General features: G+C 39.6%; 1 protein-coding gene across 1 annotated transcript in view; it reads left to right on the top strand.

Annotated features, from left to right (window-relative positions):
* Window positions 1–13,689, top strand: part of EVC (Ellis van Creveld syndrome) — a gene marked incomplete at its 5' end in the record, with an annotated part of 44,964 nt that overhangs the window by 13,175 nt on the left and 18,100 nt on the right. Inside the window, 2 exons of the mRNA XM_009072711.1 lie at window positions 2,081–2,229; window positions 4,987–5,085. Of these exons, the coding sequence (XP_009070959.1) occupies window positions 2,081–2,229; window positions 4,987–5,085 (248 nt within the window). The remainder of the gene's footprint in view (window positions 1–2,080; window positions 2,230–4,986; window positions 5,086–13,689) is intronic.

The raw sequence follows: 13,689 nt of genomic DNA, 5'->3' as shown, positions 1-13,689 counted from the left end.
TAACTTCTCTGATAGGTGCTGTGTCAGGGCTCTGTTCCTCCCATCAGCACTCATAGAAAATTATAGTAAGTGTTCAGCCAGAAGGAAAACAGTGAGAAGTACTTTCACACAATTTCCAGAACAATTTCTGTTACTTGTAGGTATATTGAAAGAAAATTGTCGTAGCAAAATGGCATTAGGGTTAGAGTTCAGTGAACTGAATAGTCAGAATGAATGCAGTCTTGTTCCAGTGTGGTTTTGCTGCAGTTCTGCTCACTTACTTTGGGCTTCATCTCAGTAAATAGTGCTGTATCTCAGTCAGGGATTCACAGAATCACAGAATGGTTGAGATTGGAAGGAACTTCTGGAGGTCATGTGGTCCACCTCATCTGCTCAAGCAGGGTGACCTAAAGCTGTTTGTCCAGGACTGAGACTGTGTCAAAAACCTTGCTGAAGTCAAGGTAGCCAATATCCACTGCTCTCCTTTCATCTACCAAGCAGTCATTTAATCATACAAAGTGATTGGAACTCCCATGCTGCAGACTTGGTCCACTTTGAAAACATCAGTTAAGTGTGTGAACAGTTTGCTGATACTCACAAATTCACATATGTCACAATAAAGCTTATTTCATGGATGTTTGCTTCTAAAACTGGCAATGCCTAGTTGTGTTGTTGAACTTAATGAGATAGTCTTGGCATAGGTTCAACCACTAACCTTCTTTAAGCATAAATGGACATCTCTGTGTGCTTTTTCCTCTGTTCTTTAAATTTTCACTTATTCCAAAGCAAGAATACTTCTGTCAAGACCTTGATTTTATGCAAAGTATGTGCTTGTAGTTATATATAGCTATATATTGTAGTTAGTACATATTGTGAAGAAGGGCATTATCAGCCTTCTGGTTTTAGATTAAATGAAATGTGCTTAAAAAAAATGCAGCACTTATCCCGACAGAGTCTTATGTTGACTTTTCTTATGAGCTCCTAAATACAAAAGTTAAACTCTACCTATGATTCACCAGCAGAGCACAAAGCCAACAAGACAGTGCTCCTAGGATACAAACAAGGAAGTAGTAAAGGATCAAGTAGTGTTTAAAAATAAAACATTGCTACGTTATTCTGGTGATATTTTTATTACAGATTTTCCTGTACTTTCGGTGCACTCTCAAGTGTTCTGTCAGTGTATCATCAGCCTGTGGATAAACACAATAAATGAGCATGGAGAATAAGTAAAATGGTTGGTGCTGCAGTACTGTGCTCCTTTATTTCTCCACAGTATAATTTCTCATAGTTAAGATACCTTGATCTGGTGGCAGAACAGCAGCCACAGATGACTATACTTTTGCAATCCCCTTTAGCTGCCTGTGTCAGGAGTGAAGTGCTGCTCTGGGGCAGGACAAGTGAGGGATAGGAATAAAATTCTTCTTACGTGGACAGGCAATGAGACATGAAGTAATGACAGTGCATCAAAAGCACCAATTCCACTCAGCATCCCAGGGTCCAGATAGACTCATGAATTTATAAATCACTTGAAGCTATAGAAGGGATGAAGGGAGGAGGAATTTAGTCCCGAATATTTCACAGCATTAGCACAAAATCCGAGAGAACTTGACAACTTCTGCTGCAGGTTCCTGGATGAGTCACTTTGGAAGTCTGGTATGGCTGCATGCCATCTCAAGCTAATCTGAACTAGCACTGCTTTAGACATTTTCTCCCCACCATATGTTATTGCCTCTGTCCTTGCACCTGTATTTGCATATCTGCAATTAGTTAATGAGCCGATTCTGGACCTTCCTGAAGCAGGAGTGGGAGGTTAGGGTGCTGCGGGAGGGAATCTGTTTCTTGAACTAACACACTGCCTTTGCATAAGCTGCAGCACCAGTGTAGAGGACAGTGCAGGATAGTAGTGGTCCAAAAACCATGTAACAACCTGAGAGTTCACATCTAAGACAAGCATCAGGGTAGGAAGCAAATTTCAAATCCTGCACAGTAATTACTTGTCTATTTCACTCATAACAGATTTCTGTGATCTTATGTTGTGTGACAGTAGCAGATGCTGTTTTCTCCCCGTGGAGTATCTAATGGTTGGTGGTTTGTTTTCCAGAATGTATGCAACAAAGTAACGACCTGATCCTGAAGCGACTGGAATGCCGTGCAAAGAAGAAGCAAGAGTTCAAACACAGACAGGAAGCTGAACGACAGAGTCTCCTTAATAAGACATTTCTAAGTGAAGATGTTCATAATTTTCTCAAGGTGAGCAAGTAAAAGCTTATTTTTCACTGTTTTACTGGTTTTTAAGGCTAAATGTATTTCAGATTTCTCCCAGTTCTATAAATTGGGATTTTTGAGTACTCCTGAGACTCACATACAAGTGGGTAGGGTCAGAACTTGACCTGTTGCCTAGAGACTTTTCTTCCAGTGTCAGTCTTGTTGCATTGGAACAGAATGCCAAAGGAGTTAATGCAAGATTGCATGTTTTGTAGCAAACATCTTTTACTTAGATACTATGCATTTGCTTCAATACAAGAAACCTCTGGAGGAAAGTATCTGGGCTGCATTACAGAGGAAAACAGTCTGCACTGATCTAATTACTTTTCTATGAGTGAGGTTACTGAGGCTCAAAAGACTACCAAATTTCACAGAAGCAGAGTGAAAACTCATGGTCTCTGGCAGGCTGCCTTAGAGAAGGTTTGCAATTGATAATTTAATGTGGTGTATAATGGCCAGTGTAATGTTTTCTTGGCCATATTTCCTATAGAGATCTATTGTTACTCTTCAGAATGAATATACAAAATCAGAGTTCTTAGCTATAAATGCTGAGAGCTGTAAAACTCCTATAACTGCTGAGAACTGCAGACCCAAATTATTAAGAATTTTAAAAAAATCAATCCTCAATTTTCATGAAAAGAAATAATTTAAGTTGAAAGTGGTTACATCCAGCAGTTTTAAACTTTGGAGGAAATCTAATAACTTAGATAAAATTACTGTATGAGAAGACCCAGATTGTTGCTGTAGCAATCTGCCAAAATGTATTGATCTTAACACTGCTATTTTGTACTGCAAGGCCAAGTTCTTTAATTATATTGTATGGATTGGATAATGCAGTTACTGTTCTTGTATGCATACCTGCCTGGCAACACCTGACTTCAAAACAAAATGTTTCAGGCACTTTAAAATACAGACTTTTTACATTTTTGGCTTTTAATAATTTGAGACAAATAATTCTGTCACACACTTTTGTAGCCATTGAGCACTTGTGAATCTATTTTCCTCATATGCATTGTCCAAAACTCTTGGACATATCTCAAATTCATTAAACAAGCTTAGAAATTTTATATTAAGACATCTTCCCTACAAGGAGTCTTGCACACAGTTTTATGCAAGAGATAGCCTATTCTGTACATGATAGAAAGCTAACAAGTATGCTTAGTTACACTGCAGACTAATGATCTGCTTATGACAGTCTGAGCCGGAGTGGGCAACTTACACTTCATGCTGCAGGACAGAACTCAGCTGAATCTTAGTATTATGAAATGCTTGTGTACAAACAATAAAAGTAAAAAAATTAAGCCTTTCTGCTGCCATACTGGGAGAGTCTTTTGTCCCAGAACAGCAAGGGTCTTGATTCCAGAGACTCTTTGAAGAATAATAAAAATTTGTATATACCTGCTGCTCCCATGGTTTGACTTAATTAGTCCAGTAATTGTTTTGTGATAACAATCCCCTCAGCACTGAGGAGCTATTTTATATGCTTTTCATAGTTTCATAGCCAGCCCAGCAGTGAAGGAGTTGGCCCCAAAGCCTCACCATGAGCCCAGAGTTATACCCATGAAAAACACTTCTCTCTGCTGCCTGTTGCCCTCCACCTCATCCAAGGGTTCATGCCACCATGTAGCAGCCTTGGCAGTAACTGACCTTTCTGCTGAATTTTAAGTGGTTGCCATTTATGAATGTGAATTTCACAATGAACTTGCTTCACATCAGTTTATTCTGAACACAAGTTGGATGGTAATGATTTAGTTGCTGCAGCTCTGATTTTTTTATAAGACAGAACGAGCTATATAGTGAAGGTTAGAGTCATTTCATTCTGTCTCCATCTATGTTTCCACTGGTAAAGGAACATTTTAATTTTACCTTTTACTGGCAGAGAATACAGGAATGATCAAGTGAAGTACACAAACCATCAAGTGTCAGTTACAGTAACCCAGTCTGGCTCAGCCTACCCCCATTGGGCATAAAAGTTATAGCAGTTAACTTGTCAACTTCTGTTGTAAACTACAATTCCATGAGAAATGTGAGTTTTCAAGTCCACCTCTACAAGAATGATCTGTACATGAAGAGTTTGAGCACTGTGGTGCTCTTTAGAAGAGCTCTATTGACATACCTGATGAAGAAAGCCATATTTACCATGGGAAGGTAAGACAGCAGATGGCTGTTTAAGTCAAAATACAGAAGATTTATGTATAAGACTAATCATCAGTCTAGAGATTGAGATATTCTTTGTGAAATTCAGTCTTCCATGAGCCTGCCAGTGCATCCACAGACAGTCCTCACTTGAAGAAAACGACTGCAACAAGGACCAAGTCATAGATCAGCCTTTTAGGAACCACCATGGGATGTGGTGACCAACCCCAGACCAGCCCCATGTGCAGTGGTACAGCTGTAGCTCAGGTGTCTGATGATGATGATGAATGGCTGTTCTGTGCCTCTTAGTACTGGCTGTGATGTAGTGATATTCATAGACTGGAAAGCAGATTGCAAATCAGATTGTTTCATGTGTTTTTCAGTAATAGGTATTTAACCCCAAATTGCTGAGGCCGTGGGGTTTATGCTTAAGACTGGATATGCTCCAATTAAGGCAAGTTTCGTTTCCCTCTGAGTCATGGTTCCAGATAAAAAATTACTGTTGTGATGGTACATGAGACAGGCACCAGGGAGGGAAAGGGAAGTATCACAAGAAGCTATCAAAACCTTTTCAGTTGTTAAATATACCTATTATGTTTCTTTTAGGCTTACCATGAGCTGATAGAGAAGCACTGGCAAGCACAGTGGGAGCTGGAGGAGGAGGATGACTGCGAGAGCACAGAGGCTGTTGCAGATCTCTACAAGGTGCCACTTCTAGTGATAAATGTCTTTTGCTGAAGTAATTATGAAGGTCCTCTAACCCCACTACACAGTGTCAGACCTCAGGGAGGGTTGGGAAATTGCAGGAGAGATCATGGCAGTTCCAGGAAGTTAGGCTGGCAAACCAGAAGAAGAAGACAGGACAATCTTCCACATTAGCATGCCTTTTTCAGTATCTTCCCAACACACACTGTTCTCTAAGCTCATATTAGTAGAAAATGCCTGTGTGGTCTGCCAAAAGTTGCTGCCTGGGTGGCTGACAAGGCTACAGTTATGCTGAGAGCATACATGGTCTGGTGTGACTACCGGGAGGGAGACTTCATATATGTAGTGTAATTATCTTTTCTGCATCATAGTAGGATGATACTATTCTTAGTTAACCTCACTGCATCTCAAAAAATAGACTTTTCCTCTTTTCCTCTCAGACAAAATTTTTTTAATTCTCTTTAGTTCCCTGAAATAGGTTCAGGTCTTTGGTGTAAGTAATATTTTTACATTTCTTTTTGTTATTGATTTAGAAAATATGTAGATGCTTCATGTTTTGCGTCATCTTTAATTATTTTCTGTCTGTAGAGAAAAAATAAGATAATATGATCTATCTGATGAAGCCCAAAACTGTGGTCAGCACTGACCTTTAATTAGGCTGGAACTAATCACTTTCAGCTAAACAGGATCCTTGTTGTGATTAATTATGACCAGATCAGGATGTTATGGAAACTTGTGGTCTCTATCACACAAGGATAATGTACCCATACAATCTTAATTACCACTAGTCCATGTGCACTTTTTCAAATTCAATTTATTAAAATAATAAAGCCATTGTAGTTAGAACAAATAGTTTTGCCATGGTTTTATGTAATAGCAACAGAATATTTGAGGAAAACTATTGCTTTGGAGAAAAGCAGAGTTTGCTTGGAGGGATACACCAGTGAATCAGAGTAGATTAATAGCACAAAGCTATTTGATTTAAGAAAAGTCAACACATTTGCTGGTGTTACTGCACACAGTCCATTGTCCACCCCCTTCCTCAATTCACGTGAAGTCTCTGGAGAGCAAGAACATTTTTTTTACCCTACACAGTTCCACCTCATTCGTGAAATGATATTGCTTTCCTTTATTGTGTACTCTGCTTTAGTGACACTAAGACTGAAAATCCCATTTCTTTCAACACTGTTAGCTAAGTTTTCTTTTCCATTAAAGAAAAATTGGTTTGGGTGAGTTAAGTGTTCCTAGAATTTCCACGTTGCCAGGAGAACTGCACGAATTTGAACTCTGCCAATTCACTCAGCTCTAAGCCATTGAATTCCATATTGCATCTGCTCTCTTATGACTAGACCCAAACAAACACAAAAAACTGCAAGTACTGTGATCTAACTGGCATCTGTTGAATGAGGGTCCACAAATCTTAATTTCCAGAGGTTTTTTTCCTATAACCAAGCATTGGTTATAGGAAAAAAAGTAGTACATATAACATAATGAACTACTGCACTTTCTCAGCTTAAACCTAGATACAGATACTACAGACTGTTGTAGGGGAGGAGGCAGCTTTTGAATACACCTTGTAAGCTAGAAAGAAGTAGTACAGAGAAAGTACAAATGAGCATAGACCTGCTGTGGGTAAATGGGGCTTTTCTGGCTTCAGTAGCTGAGGGAAGTGTAGTAGTTACACGTGTTTTCCATTACCTGGGGCATAAAAGCAAAAGATAGATTCTTAAGGGAAGGAGGTGCATCTCACAACCACAATGCCTTCACTTCTCGCTGCCTCACTGCACTTTCAGAGCACAAGTGCATCTTGGAAAAGCAGAAGCCTTTCCCTGGGCAGCAGGACTTTGCCCCTTCACTTAGAAAACACAGTTAGAAAACAAAAAAACCAAAATGAAAAAAAACCAAATTCACCAGTACAGAGGTTTGTTCCATTGGGGTTTTTTATCATTCCATTAGAAATGGATGCTTAGCAATATTGCTGAAAAAAATGAGTGAACTCTCTAAAGACACTCTGGCTTGCTCCACAGATACTCAGATGAGTATTCCTCAACCTGTGGTCCACAAGACATTTAAAAAAGATGTATTCATACATTTGTAAATGCAGTGATAGTGGTAAGAACTAGTAGTAATTAAATATTTGGTAGTTCAGCCCATTTTATTTTTTGCTGCAAATGAAAATTAGATGTAATAAAGGCTTCTGTGTGATTAAAAACTCTATCCGTTGTGCACTGGAATGATTTGACTTATTTCAACAGTAACCTTGGTTTGTCATGGTATAAGCAAGCAGGAAAGCTAGCCTGACAGGCTTAGTTTCATGAATAAGTTGAAAGATGACCTCAATGCAGGAGGTTGTATTAAAATATGAGGAAAAGGTCACAGTGTGACTGAATAGGGAACCAGTGAATATCCTGGGGATGGAAGAAAAGATGTCACTTACCTCTAAGTGCCAGTCTGATATGGGAGAGGATCCTTACCTTATTCTCACAATGTTCTTCTAAGGCCTTCTCAAATTTCTATGCCTTTTTCAGTTTTTCATTTTTTCTCCTTTTTAAACAGACTGTCAGTTCATCAAGATAGATTGATATAACCCTCTGGCACTATGGAAGTCTGTAGTGCTACAGTACATCAAAGAATTATCCAAATTGGTGAATAAATATGTAAAAATTCAATGATCTGGAAGCTGACTGTGTTTGCATAGAATAATTGAGTAGGTTTGTTATGTGTACACATGAATAAATCAATTAAAGTGATTTAACCAAGGTCAATGGAATCTGTTGATGCCTGAAGTGAGTGAGTTATATTTGGAGGATAGTGTAGGACTTTTCAGCCATACTAGTGGATTAAATTAGTGCTCTGTAGGTGAATAGTCTGTGTCTTGACACAGGCTCCGTAACTAATTTTTGAAGTACACATTGAGGAATGGGGGCAAGTGATTTTGATTATCACAGTATGTCATAACTAAAGGAAGATTTGGGCAGAGCTAATTGAATGGCTCAGCCTAGTATTTTATTTTTAACGGAGAGAGTGATCAGGCATTGGAATGTGCTGCCCAGGGAGGTGGTGGATTCACTATCCCTGGAGGTTTTCAAGATGAGACTGGATGTGGCACTTAGTGCCATGTTTTAATAACCACAGTAGGGTTGGACTCAGTGGTCTTTGAGGTCTTTCCCAACCCAGTTGATTTTATGATTTTGTGATTGTGTTTTATTGATGTTAGGATGTTTAAAAGCAGGGCAGTGTTTTCATTTTCTGATTGGCATTCCAGAGTTATTTACATGGAAGAGAGAAGTACATGCAATCAGCTTTTCCCCACTTGGTATATCTTCTCAGTATGTGAACTATCTTCTAGTGACCAGTGGTGTGCAGTGTCCAAGAACTTTTGGGGTATATACAGGATATATGATGTCAGTATTGAATCTCTTTCATTAGTAAGATACAAGACGGATTGGGAGGTGAATGTCTTGCCTCCTAAAGAAGTGTCCTATCCACTGAGCTTCTGGAGGCACATGCAAGAGTGTTCTACAGCTTAGATCAGATATTTTAATTGCTTTAATGAAATGCTGTTGTATCACAAGTTAACAAATAGCTGTGCAGTTGTCTCTTTGAGATGATACATACTACTCAGTGGCTGGCATGTAAAATAAACTACAACCAGCCTTTTAAATACATTCTCCTGCTTCACAATTTCACATGCAGGAACCTTTTAATCATTTAGGTTTGAGGGGGAGCATTAATACTGTTCTTTGTGTTTGAGTGAAATCTGATAAGCTGTGTGTTTTCCCCTGGTTTTTGACAGAATTATATATTTATTGCCTTGTTTGAAATTCAGATGCACTCAGCATTTTAATCTGAGCCCATTTTACTTCTGTGTATACCCCGTGGTATTTCTTTATGCTTGATGAATTGCTCTGGTGATTTCTTGAAAAGCTTTGAGATTGACTGCCAGGTACTACAAACAGGTTCATTCAGCACTGCAATCAGCTATTCTATTAATGGCATCAATTTGAATAAATTTCATTAAATCAAAGCTTTAAAAACAAGAGATGGCATATCAGGAAGCTTGTAAGAAATATTTTGTAGGGGTTCTAGTCTAAAAACAAGATCCTGGAAGCAGTGGGATTTCTTAATGGCTTTCCTGCTTTTTCTTGTGAGAAAATAAACTATAATACATAGTTGCCATCTCTGCTTACAGACAGATTGTATTGCTGTTTGAGATCAGGTACATTCCTTAGAGTACAAGTAGTTTTGGAGTATTTTGTTAGCTTGAGTCACTTGGATAGAATTCAATCACATCTGCAATCTTTCCTAAATGTAGACTTAGTCTTTCCCCTACCAAATTTTAAAAGGCCATTGCAGTGCATTATTTTTTTTTTAGTGCTGCATTAAACAGCTTGGCCATTGTATTGTCCCTGTGGTGTGGCCTCTGGGTACAGCATGCTGTCCTGCTGGGGTCTGGCATGCAAGGACTGCCTGGGGCCTGTTTTCCATATGATTGTGTTCAGCAGACAGTGATTCCTTGAACACTGATGAGAGGTCAGTATTTTGGTCCATATCACTTATAGTTTGTTTTGTAATCCTGGACAACAGGTGAGAAAGGGAGAGTGTTCTATTAAAAGTCACCATCCTTGGGGATTAACTTTCCTCTGTGATCCCCCAGGACCCTAATCACCATTATTAACTGTTTCACAAACAATAAATAGCTTAACAACTCCCTGCAGTAACCTCTTCTTAATGATACAGTTGAGACAGAACACCATAAAACATGTTCACCTTCGAGATGAGCTGTCTCAGTTCTTTCCACTCTCTCACCTGTTTAAAGCAGGCAGGAGTTCCAGAATCCATCTCCCGTTGGCTTTCCTGTTGCTCTGCCTGCCAGTTTGAAACATTCATGAGATGTAAAGAGCATACTACTTAGTCCTGCTTCCCCTCCATGTATTCACCCACTGGTTAAATTTTAAAAGGATTGTTGATGTGAAAAACTGCTCCTGGAATTCTAATTCCGCTTTCTTGTCCTTTCCTGGCCTCTGTCAGGAACAGTGTGGTCAACAGGACCAGGGAAGAGATTCTTCCCATGTACTCGGTGCTGATGAGGCCACACCTTAAATACTGTGTACAGCTCTGGGCCCCTCAGTTCAGGAAGGATATTGAGGTGCTGGAGCAGATCCAGAGAAGAGAAACGAGGCTGGTGAAGGGACTCGAGCACAAGTGCCATGAGGAGAGGCTGAGGGAGCTGGGGGTGTTCAGCCTGGAGAAGAGGAGGCTCAGGGGAGACCTTCTCACCCTCTGCAACTCCCTGACAGGAGGTTGGAGTCAGGTGGGGGTTGTTCTCTTCTCCCAGGCAACCAGCAGCAGGACAAGAGGGCACAGACTCAAGCTCTGCCAGGGGAGGGTTAGGTTGGATATTAGGAAGAGATTTTGTATGGAGAGAGTAATGAGGCATTGGAATGTGCTGCCCAGGGAGGTGGTGGATTCACCATCCCTGGAGGTTTTCAAGATGAGACTGGATGTGGCACTTAGTGTCAGGGGCTAGTAACCACAGTAGGGTTGGACTTGATGATATTTGAGGTCTTTCCCAACCCGGATGATTCTATGATTCATACATCGGTTTCAGAAGAGGGCCATGAATTATTTTGCAAACAAATAGTTAAGCACCTCTGATTAAAAAATAATTTGGCCCATCACGTTAATGAGGTGACATAGGTAAGTAATTTTGTGGGAGCAGGACCTAGTCCCATTTTTCCCAGGTAACTACCCACTGTGGTAGAGCCAAAGGTAAGTGTACAGTATAATTTGAAGCTGCAGGGAGTACAGACAGAGCTCTATTCAGTTGATCTTTGAACAAAGTGGCATGACAACAAGTAACAAAATACCATCTTTATGTTCTGTCCAAAATATTTGCTAGTAAATAATAATACAGAGCTGAGAGTGTTTCAAGGAAATGCTATCAGTACTACAGCAAGATGTGTTCCAAAGGGATTTAGCTGCCATTGTTTAAGGATGCAATTCCTTAACACCCTGCCTGAGATCATTTAAGATTGCAATAGAAATGCCACAGACTTCCCTAGACTCCATCTGAACTATTTCAGACCCAATATAGATTCGTGTATCACTGAACCCAATAAAGGCAGGAGAATTAACTTGTCCTGAAAAACTGGTAAAGCTCAGAGAAGAGATGGGTTACAGAGATAGAACAATTATTCTTTAAATGTTGTATGGGTTATCAAGATTAGAAACATAGGATCTTCGAGTTTATGTATAATCCCAGAATTTGGAGACTTGAATTTTAAAATCAATAGTAGCAGAAGAGAGAATTTAAACAAACCATTTTGCATTGCCAAGCTAAGCCAAGCCCACAGCTACACAGATGATTCGGATGGTATAAATCCTGCCTCTTGTGACAGAAAGTGGTATCTATAATGATTAAGGACTAGGAGAGATCCATCCTTCAGCATATGATCCACCTGTGTAGCAAATGTTACCCGAGTCATACTGTGTTTTCCAGACAGTCAGCCATTGCTAGAAATGGGACAAGTGTTACCAGAAATTAGGTATCCAATTGTTGTGTCTTTGACTACTAATTCTCATACTTACGTCCAGTCCCATTTTTGGGTGAGATCCTGGGCTGCGTCAAAAGGAGTGTGGGCAGCAGGTCAGAAGAGGTGATTCTTCCCCTCTGCTCTGCTCTGGTGAGATGTGTTTAAACTGAAGGATGGAAAGTTTAGGTTAGATATCAGAAAAAAGTTTTTTCCTATGAGGGTGATGAGTCACTGGCGCAGGTTGCCCAGGGATGTGGTGGCTGCCCTGACCCTGGCAGTGTTCAAGGCCAGGCTGGATGAGATCTTGAACAACCTGATGTAGTGAGGAGGTGTCCCTGCCCAGGGCAGAGGGTTGGGGCTAGATGATCTGTCCATTCCATTCCAGCCTCTAAATTCTATGATTCTGTGAAAGCCTTAGCTCAATTTGCAAGAATTCAGGGCACACTGAGATTCAAGAAAGCCAATGGGAGATGGATTCTGAAACTCCTGCCTGCTTTAAATGGGTGAGAGAGTGGAAAGAATTGAGACAGCTGATCTCAAAGGTGAACATGTTTTATAGTGTTCAGTTGTATCCATAAGAGGTTACTGCAGGGATCTATGATTCTGTGAAAGCCTTAGCTCAATTTGCAAGAATTCAGGGCACACTGAGATTCAAGAAAGCCAATGGGAGATGGATTCTGAAACTCCTGCCTGCTTTAAATGGGTGAGAGAGTGGAAAGAATTGAGACAGCTGATCTCAAAGGTGAACATGTTTTATAGTGTTCAGTTGTATCCATAAGAGGTTACTGCAGGGAGCTGTTAAGCTCTTTATTTTTTGTGAAACAGTTAATATGGTGATTAGCATCCTAGAGGGATCATAGGAGGAAAATAATAATTTAGTATTCAGTGCACAGCTTGTTTGTGTTACAATAAATGGGAAATACAAAATATTTTAAAGAAATCAATCCATTCAAAGGGTATTCATAAACCTACGCTTGGAACAGATAAAGGTCCTGTGGAAACAGTATATGTGCCCCAAATTTATCATCATGGAGCACAGAACTGCATTTCACATGCAGTCTAAATTCTGGTCTTCCTTTAGTTCTGAGTTCTTGACTTTGCAATTTGACATCTTCTTTCTTTTGGTTGTTTTGGGACTTTCTGTGTCTTATTGTCTATTTTATGGTATCACATCTAGCAGTTGGAATGGACTCTTACACAATAGTACATGATACCAGTGTATCTCTCCAAAAAAAAAGGCAAGTCTGTTAGAACTTTCCTTGTCTGTGAGCTGCAGACAGGTGTATCTGACAACTAGATAAATATCTCTGTGTTCCTATTGATAGATTCTAGATGCTGATCACTTAAGAAATTGTAATTAAATCTGTATTGAAAAGAAGGCAACAGTTAGAAGACATGAGTTGTTCTTGTAACAGGACTGCTTAAAAGTGTTAAAAAATATTATCTGTATTTTAAGGGAGCAAAAAAATATGAATGTTTTCAAGTGAGTTAACACTGATTTACAATGAAAGCAAATCAAAATAGGTGATAAAACTTCTTGGGCTTCTTGTGGAGCTCACACAAAAATAGTTCTTCATACTGCTGGAGTACCACAATATCCATGTTGTCTTTCCAATGTCTTCTTCTTTTCTCTTTTTGGCTGGGGAAAAGCTACCTGCCCTCACTCCTTCTCCCCTGGGATTATCTCAATTTGTAGTAAGTTTGCCAACACAGCTTCTAATCCACTGTGTATTTGACAGTGGAATTGTGTGTTCTGAACAGAGATTTTAGCTTGGATGCCATGTGATTAAATCACCCAAATGCTTCTTGTGAGCAAAACAGCCTCAGCAGTTGAAAACTGCTCATCTGGGACTAGTTTTATTAAAACCACCAGAAGATGTTTGTTTTCCTAGGCTGGAAACTGTTCTGCAAAAGAATGAATTTGAATAGTTCTGTTCTTCAGGCATTGAAGACTAGCACATTCTGAAGCCCCAACTATTGGCATGACTAATGCCAATTTTGCCTAACTAAAAGCCATATTGTCCCTTTTAATTTTTTCTTCTTTCTTACCTTCATTCATTTCATATCA

Source organism: Acanthisitta chloris, unplaced genomic scaffold, assembly GCF_000695815.1.
Source record: "Acanthisitta chloris isolate BGI_N310 unplaced genomic scaffold, ASM69581v1 scaffold18524, whole genome shotgun sequence".
Taxonomy (NCBI): Eukaryota; Metazoa; Chordata; class Aves; order Passeriformes; family Acanthisittidae; genus Acanthisitta; species Acanthisitta chloris.
This window is presented reverse-complemented; position numbering and strand designations above follow the sequence as displayed.